The following is an 8,982-nucleotide window of genomic DNA, read 5'->3' on the forward strand; positions in this document are numbered from 1 at the left end:
TTACCTTGTGTATGCAGAGCTGCTTGCTGGTCTGCCTCCAGCAGCAGCTGCTGCTGCGACTGTCAGCAGCAGCTGCTGCAGCAGCTTCTGCAGCAGCTGAACCTCGGTTGTCTGGATACAGCCCCAAACGTGCTGCAACTTTGCAGTTGCCTGTAAGTATAGAGGAACTCCTATGCGCAGCAGGGGGTGCTGCTGGTGCAGCAAGTGCTGCTGCTGCTGTTGCTGCTGCTGCTGCAGCAGCGGCAACGCTGTCAGGCGTATCAACAGGAACGAGAGGCGTCTCTGCAGCTGCTGCTGCAGCAGCACTCCCGTCTTCACAGATTCTTGAAATGAAGCTTTTGCTGCTCCTAGTCTGCTGCTGCTGGTGTTGCTGCTGCTGCTGCTGGAAAGCTCTTCTATCAGCGACCCTCTGCGGGATCGTGTCGCTGCTTGCTCTGCTTCGGAAGCAGCAGCAGCAGCTGCTGCTGCTGCTGCACTCGCAGCAACTCCTATGGCATCCAACGCGTTCTGCCAGATACTTTGTCTTCCTCCGCTGTTGTTGCTGCTGTTGCTGCTGCTGGTGCTGCGCCGCTCCTGCTGGATGGTACCACTTGAGTGGTTGCTGCTTCCCCCGGGGGTAAAGGCAACCGGGACAGCCAGCTGCTGCTGCTGCTGCTGTTGCTGCTGCTGCGATGCAGCGTTCTCACTGTTGCTGCAGACGCTGCTGCGGCGGCTGCTGCCGTTTGCTGCTGCTGCAGAGTTATGCGCCATTCGCAGCAGCAGCGCTTTGGTCTGCTGCTCGAGTTGACACTTCCAGCCAGAATGGCTGCAGCTGTTGCTGTTGCTTCTTTCTACCTGCAGCTGACCGCTGCAGAGGTGCAGCTCAAGGCAGCGGAGGCAGCAGAGCAGCGACGCTGCATTCAGCGTCTGCAGCTCCACTGCTGTGTCGAGGGCTTCAAATAACAGCCACTTCTGCTGCTGCTGCTGCTGCTGCTGGCAGGTGTCTAGGGTGAGTAGTGGTGCCAGCTGCAGCGTCACTGAGCGCAGCAACAGCCCAAATTTTTGTTTGTGCAAAATCATCGGCACCGGCAGGTCGCAACTCTTCCCTATCGTCAGCAGCAGCTGAGGGATGTTTGCTGCTGCTTCTGCTGCTGCACCTAGCACGGTTTGCTTCTGCTGAGGAGGCGTCGGGTGCTCCTCCCGCAAACCTCCTGCTGTTGCTACCGCTGCTGCTGCCGCTGCTGCTGCTGCTTGAGCTGCTTCTGCTGGAGTCCCTACTGCCGCCGCAGCAGCAGTTGCAGCCGCAGCTGCAGTATCAGGCCTTGTCAGGTCTGCGGGCGTTCCTGGTGATGCAGGGGCAGCAGCAGCAACAGCAGCAGCAGGAGCAGCAGCAGCAGCAGCAGGGGGAATGCGAGCTGCCTTTCGCGTGAAGACAGGATCTAAGGCGCTGCTGGGCTTCAGCATTCCCTCTCTGAATGTCTCCTCTAGCTGTCTGCTTCTGTGCTGCTGCAGCAGCTCATTGAGGGCCTTGTCATCCAGCAGCGCAGCAGCAGCAGCACCAGTAGCAGGAAACGAAGCCTCATAGACCGACAGCAGCTCCGCCCATAGCAGCATGCGCCACCTCGAGAGCTTCCAGGTGTCTCTGTGGCCTTCTAGTTCGCGGCACATCGCTGCAGCAGCTCGTTGCTGCTGTCTATACATTTCAATGAGCCTGCTGCTGCTGCTGCTGCTGCTGTGCCCTGAGCCACGCTCCCGCTGCAGCAGCAGCAGCTGTTGCTGCAGCTGCTGCTGTCCTCTCTCGAGCGTCACTGCTGCAGCACGCGCCTCCTGACAGAAGGAAGATGAAGTGCAAAAGAAAGACACAACTTTCTCTCGGATCGCCGGGTTGATGCTTTGTTGCAGTTGCTGCAGCAGCTGCTGCTGCTCATTCTCATTCGCCTGTAACTCGAGCTGCAACTGCTGCTGCTGCTGCAGCAGCAGCAGCTGCTGCTCCTGTTGCAGTCCCTTCACCACAGGTGCTCCCGTCGGAGACGTGAACTGCTGCTGCTGCTGCTGCAGCACCGCGTGCTGCTGCCGCAGCAGCCGCAATCTGCGCGTATGCTGCTGTTGCTGCTGTAGGTCTTCATCTCCTTGCTGCTGCAGTGCATCTAGAGCTGTTTCATTTTCTTTTGCTGCTATCAACACCCACAAACTTATCCCCTCAAAAGGCCGTCGGGCGAACTGCAGCAGCAGAAACACATCATCAGATTCTTGCTGCCCTACAGTTTGTCTCCGCCGCCACCGCTGCTGCTGCTGCTGCAGACGCTGGTTGTAGCGAGCCATCACGGGCTTCAGCAAGTCAGTAAGGGGGGGAACCGATCCGGTTCCTAGATGCTGCTGCTGCTGCTGCTGGTGTTGCTGCTGCTGCTGCGATAGGGGCTGTTGCTGCTGCTCTTCTCGATGCTCCAAGAGCAGCAGCTTTACAAGGCGAATGAACCTGCATATTCATANTAAACCCTAAACCCTACCTTTTCATGTGCATCATTCTCTCTTCCGTCTGCTTTAAGTAGTTGTCAGTTCCTCTCCTCTCGCGTTGCAGCAGCCGCAGATACATTTTAATGTACAGCCACCAATCCCTCGGATACTTTGTGGGCCGCCCCTGAACAAAGCAGCAGCTTAAACCCTAAACCCTAAACCCTAAACCCTACACCCTACACCCTGCATGCTACACCCTACACCCTAAACCCTGCAAGGGCAAACAGTACACAGTTCCCCTATGGAGAGCAATACTCTAGACACACACGAGCCTGCAACCGCTCCCCTAAACCCTAAATTTGAGACCATCAACAGTGGCTCTGTACTTGAGCAACAACTTGAGCCCGCTGAGAAGGAAGTGAGGGTTTAGGGTTTAGGGTTTACAGGTGGTCTGTAGACGCTGAGGAGTCTAAGGTTTTGGATATGTTGGAGTTTTGAGCCAAGACAGAAGAAATAAAAAATACAAAAGCCATCAACAGTTATCTGAAGTTCTTCTTCCCCTAAAACATTCAGGGATGCGCGCCAGCGAAGAGGTCCTCTCTGCTCGTTGCTGCTGCTGCTGCTGCTGCTGCTGGTGCTGCTGCCCTCTCTCTCCACAAACAGGTGAAGCTGTAATTCCTCTGTCCGTAGCACGTCAAGCCACACCGCGTCACTCTCGCTGCTGCCTGGGTTCTTGCTGCTGCTGCTGCTGCTGTTGCTGCTGCTGCTGACTGAGAGCTGCAGCTGCCGAACGGAGACATCAACAGCCAGAGCTCCTTCCACTTCCCCCTCTGAAAGTTGAGGGCCCAAAGACACTGGAGCGGATCCGTTCCAGTTGAATCCCCATGGCGACTTCGATGCAGACGGCTGCAACATATGACAAACCCTAAACCCTAAACCCTATTTTCTAAACCTTAAACCCTAACCCCCCTTTACGCATAAGCTAACGGGTTGGTTGAGCACAAGGATGACTGCATCTTGATAGTTGTTTCTGTCGGGTTGTTGCTTGTGCGTTGGTTTATGGCGTGGGGTTTAGGGTTTATGCCTGGCCTTAAGAATCACGATATTGGGGTTTAGGGTTTAGGGTTTAGGGTTAAGAGACAAAGTGAAACCTTGCCTTGAAGATGATTCGTTTGATGCCGAGCACCGCCCTTGCAGGCGGCCCGAAGAAACCCGAAGGGTCATCCAAACTGATCTTGACGTCTTCAAGCCTGCATCCAAACCCTAAACCCTAAACTCTAAACCCTAAACCCTAGCGCTTATCCTACAAAGATCGGTCTATGCAAAGAAGCGCCACAAGATCCCCTGAAACGAAGCACCAAATATGGAGCTATCTGAACATGGAACGAAAGCAANCAAGCATGGAATGCAAGGGCGTTTCTTCCACTGCAGACGCCTGCAATGCCACAAACCCTAAACCCTAAGACCTAAACCCTAAACCGTATGTGTAATTCGACAGCTAGCCGGAAGGCTTCGCTTCTGTTTCTAAGTCCCTTGTATATGTGTGGACGCTGATGAGCTGGTTTATGATGGAGGATTTTTAGCAGATGTGTAGGGTTTTGGGATGTAGCGTTTAGGGTACCGTTTGCTGCTGCTGCTGCTGCACTTCTTTACTCTCTGCAGCAAACTCTCTTCTTGCCCCTTCATCCTTGGGGTGTTCTTTTAATAAACGATCGAGGCGTTGCTGCCTCAGGTGCAGATCTTTTTGCTTCTGATGAACAAAAAACTGACGAATGTGCTCCTCCACCTGAGCCGCAAACCCTAAACCCTAAAACCGAAAACCTAAACCCTAAAGCCGAAAAGCGTCGTGTTCTACCGCCCATCCAATGAAGCACTGCTTGACCCAATACGCATCTAAAAACCCTAAATGGTATTATATTTGCAAGACAGACGATCGCGTTCAGACGAGCAGCTAGCTTTTAGAGTTTAGGGTTTAGGGTTTAGGGTTTGACATCGCGAACCTCCTGAAGCTGTCGTTCTGCCGCTTGTGCAAGGTTCTCTTCCTGTAGCACTCCAACAAAGTCTCTGCAAACCCTAAACCCTAAACCCCAAGGTATCATCAAGGCAGCGCTTTTGCTCTTATCGACAAGAAGTATCCAGGGGTTCGCGATTGGGGTTTAGGGTCTTCATTGTGCAATGGCTAGCACACGTCCCCTGCATCCGCGCTTCTCACAGGCTGCAGGGTTTAGGGTTTAGGGTTTAGGGTTTACAGTCCCAGATGAGAAGTTCTTGGGGGCGAGCCGCAGATCGCAACGCTCTGCAATTATGTCGAGACGCGAGTGGGTTAAATAAAGCCGCGTATCCACTAGGGCAATACCGCCTCCTATCACCTCTAAAGGAATCTGCGCACCAAACCCTAAACCCTAAACCCTAAACCATGCTCTGTAAGCCCCAGAAACCCGAAGAGGAACTCACAGGGGATCAGAATAGAGCTACATGTGTGCGAAGGGACTACACGACAGGCACCTCTTTGCTCAGGTAGGACTTAGGGTTTAGGGTTTAGGGTTTAGGGTTTAAGACTTGCCTCGTGTCTGCGAAACTCCTCCGTCAAATGAGCTGCATCAACTTCGACGTTCTCCAAGTGGAGGCGGTCCAGCAAACCCTCTGCAATCACGCAACACGTGCAGAGAGGGTTTAGGGTTTATGGTTTAGAGTTTAACAAAAATGAGGGTTTGCATGTATCTAGAATTTAAAGCCTATGGCTAAGGCTGCCGTAGAGCTCAACCTTCGAAGAAGACCTCGGTTTCAGGACTGGTCACCGCTAGGGTTTAGGGTTTAGGGTTTAGGGTTTAGGATTTACAGGTCCGCACCCATCTTTGCCTGTGTGTCAACCGCGACAAGGTAATACCCTATGCGGTCTCTAAGGGCCTTTAAAATGGCCCCAAGCACTTGCTGCTGCAGCGGCTGCAGCAGCGCTGCAGCAACTGCTGCCATCTTNCCTTTAAAATGGCCCCAAGCACTTGCTGCTGCAGCGGCTGCAGCAGCGCTGCAGCAACTGCTGCCATCTTTGCCGCAGCTGCTGTTGATTACCTGCTAGAAGACTGCTTGCTGTTGCTGCTGCTGCAGCGGCTTACCTCTGGTGCAGCAGCTGACTGCTCTGTGATCCGAGGGAGAGCAGTCGCTGCTGCACCTGCTACTGCAACTGCTGCTGCTGCTGCAACTTCTGCTGCTGCTGTTGCAACTGCTGCTGCTGCCGTTGCAACTGTTACCACAGCAGCAGCAGCCGCTGCTGCTGAGGTTGCCAATATTATGGTAGCACACCTGTTGCTGTTGCTGCTTGAACTGCTGCTGGAACAGTTGCCGCAGCTGCCTGTGCAGCTGCTGCTGCTACCTGTTATATATTCTAACTGCAACGGGAGTTGTTTCTGCTGCTTCCGCCACGACTAAGGCAGCAACTACTGCTCCCGATTGTGCTGTTGTTGTTGCTGCTGCTGGCGATACATCTTCGCGGCCGCTGATGCCTTTGCAGCAGCTGCAGCAGCTCCAGCAGCAACAGGAACTCAACTGTGTGCTCCTGCTGGTGCTGGTGGCGCTGCTGCTCCTGCTGGAGTTTCTGCTGCTGCGGCTGAGCACTGTCTATACAGGAGAGACAGAGGAGAACTGCAGCCGCAGCCGCAGGGAGCAGCAGCAACAGCAGCAACAGCAGCAGCAGCAGCCCTCCCCCTAAGAAGGAGGCTAAAACCTGATGTGCATAGCAAATAAGGAGGGAATACCCCTGTTATTTTCTCTCCATTAAAACTCATTGATGAGGAGATGTCTGTACACCTCATCGCTGCGAAGGCTGGAGCGGTCCGGTGCGTTCTCTCCGACCGCTCGCCCAGCAGCAGCAGCAGCAGCTGCTGCTGCTGCTGCATGCACGCATCATTGAACTTTTAGTATATAAAGAGTAAATAATATTTAATTAAATGGGCAGCCACACACTTCTCTCCGAATCGCCCCTTAAAGCCCGTGACCAGTACACACGGACCGTACTGGTTGGTAGACCCTAACGCCTAAACCCTAAACCCTNCTTAAAGCCCGTGACCAGTACACACGGACCGTACTGGTTGGTAGACCCTAACGCCTAAACCCTAAACCCTAAACTCTAAACCTTAAAGGGGCAACGAAATCTTGAGCAGCTTTGAGTAGTTCATCGAAACAACAAATCTTGTGTCTAGAAATAGTGGAACCTCAGCAGTAACTATATTATTGTTGTTGTCAATAGCATATCCTGCATTCCTGTGCATTTTGTACTGTGTATTGTTTAGATGCCCTGACCACGCAGGGTTTAAGCCCTACACCCGAACCACAAACCAAAAGTAAAACGCTGAGGCGTCTGTACACATGAGAGAGAGCAGAAAAAGAAGCAAGGGAATCGTCTCCCCCAGCAGCCTTTCCCCCTCGCTGTGGCGACAGGACCCCACAGCCTCTGTCTTCTACTTAAACCTCCTGCCTAGGGCTTATCTGGAGGCTGATCTAATCCCTAAACCCTAAATGTTCCAGCGGTTGGCCACTGTTTGTACAGCTGGCTAGACGCTAAGCCTGAAACACCTCCCGTCCCCAGCATCGGTACCAACGCTAAACCCTAAAAACTAAAACACTAAACCCTAACAAGCCCCGTTTGCGGGAAGGATGCAAAAGGCTTGCGGTGTATGTACACCCCAGTGAAGGCACTCTCTCAACTCCCTAATGCGCCTATCGATACACCAGTGCCCTAGACAGCTGCATATCTCCCCTCCACCAAGGCCTGGAGCCTCTAGGCAAGCAATTTAGGTGTATGTACACTAAAAATTGAGTGTCGTTACAGTATATATGGAGGTCATTCCTCTTTGTCGGCACAAGCCTAACCCCACTCCGCTCTAAAAGAGTTATTTAACAGAATGTTCAGTGGTGGCAGGCACCGCTGCATAATGAAAAGCCGCGTACACCACAAACCCTAAACCCTAAAACCCTGAACCATTCAATTTCATTTCCACCAGAGGGGAGGGCTACAAAGCGCCGAGGCGCCGAGCCGGCAAGCACCTTCGCTTCTCGGTGTACAGACACCGAAGGCCAGGATACTGCGGGCGCTCTAGGCCCACCCAAGCCCTAAACACTAAACCCTGGAGCATCACTTGGCNTGCAGCATGTGCCAGCCTCCCTGCAAAAAAGACAGAATTCCTCAACACTACTACCCCTGAACCCTAAACCCTGAACCCTAAGCCCTAAGTGCTGAGCCCTACAGCTTAAGCCGTAAATCATAAACACTAACTCTAAACGCTAAACCCTTAAAAGCATGCGCGCATTCGCAGCGGGAGGTGCATCGAGAGGTAACAAAGGCTCTAAAGAGGCAGAAGTGAACCCTAAAGCGACGAAGGAATGACTCACTCCGAATCACCCTAAACCCTAAACCCTAAACCCTAAACCCCAGAAGCGAAAGGCTCACCCCAGACTTAAACATTTGGTCCATCCGCCGAACAGAATTCCGCACCGACGTCCGCACCCCTTCCAGTCGCCCCATCTGCAGCAGGTAAACAAACCCTAAAACATATACCATACAACCTAAACCCTAGTGCTGCCGTCCCCTCCCCATCTCTCCTCAAGCTACAGCCGCGCTACGGGCTGCGCTGCCTCCGGTCTCCTGACGGCCTGGCGGTTGTTCACTGCTGCTCTCGTTTCTGCTGCTGCTGTTGCTGCTGCTCCTGCTGCTCCTGTTGTTTCTGCTGCTGTCGTTGCTGCTGTTGTTTGTGTTTCTCACCATCGAACCAAGGAGACTGTTCGAAGCCTTCACCTCCTCCCTCATGGCCAGGCTAAGCTGAGGCATCCGCAGTGCACGCAAACTGTCACCGAAACCCTAAACCCTAGCTTCTTTCAAACCTCCAGCAGAAGCCGCAGCAACAGGAAAAGCGAATGCATCGATATGAGAGCAGTCAGCAACAAGGAAACTAGCAACAACACCCCTCTGGAGAGCCAGCCGAAACAACACCTCGGCAACGACAGCAGCACCAGCAGTAACGGCAGCAGCTGAAGCATAAGCCCCGGCAGCAACCATACATCAGCAACAGCAAAACTAAAACAGCAACAACAAGAACAACAGCAACCGCATTCTGCAGCAGCAGTAGCAGCATTTGCAGTAGCAGCAACAACTTGTACCTCCTTAAGGCCCTGAACCCTGGCCTCGAGGTCTTCAATATAAGAGTCATTTTCGGTCTCCAGGGACTCAAGGTTCCTGACTTGTCTCCACTCGCTGCCGTTTTCTTTTTTGCGCATCATGCGACGCTGCTGTTGATTGCAGTGTACGTACAGCAGCAGCAGCAGCACCGGATCCGAGAGGACCCGGAGCAGCTGAATATAAAACAGCCTAAGTTAAGAGCCGCTCCCACAGGCAGGCAAAAGGAAGTGGAAATGCAGTCAGTAGCAGCAGCTAGGAGAAAGGTGTATGCGTCTACTTAGCAACGAAAAGAAAAGTGCTGTGTAAGGAAAAAGTGAGCGCCCTGGATGACTTCAGGAGAAATAATGAAAACAAACTGCATCTGAGACAAAGAAAAAAAA

General features: G+C 53.1%; 1 protein-coding gene across 1 annotated transcript; it reads right to left on the reverse strand.

The window, feature by feature from the left end:
• On the reverse strand, positions 1 to 8,703 carry EMH_0038170 (uncharacterized protein; the record flags this gene model as incomplete). The annotated part of the gene is made up of 11 exons (XM_038022300.1): positions 1 to 2,455; positions 3,095 to 3,339; positions 4,055 to 4,219; positions 4,434 to 4,475; positions 4,683 to 4,814; positions 5,547 to 5,674; positions 5,869 to 6,072; positions 7,474 to 7,522; positions 7,877 to 7,951; positions 8,189 to 8,245; positions 8,584 to 8,703. 11 exons carry the CDS (start codon positions 8,701 to 8,703, stop codon positions 1 to 3), a joined length of 3,672 nt encoding a protein of 1,223 aa, XP_037878154.1.
• Between the last annotated feature and the right edge of the window lie 279 nt (positions 8,704 to 8,982).

This window comes from Eimeria mitis, genomic scaffold (genome assembly GCF_000499745.2).
Source record: "Eimeria mitis Houghton genomic scaffold, Emh_scaff1493, whole genome shotgun sequence".
Classification (NCBI taxonomy): Eukaryota; Apicomplexa; class Conoidasida; order Eucoccidiorida; family Eimeriidae; genus Eimeria; species Eimeria mitis.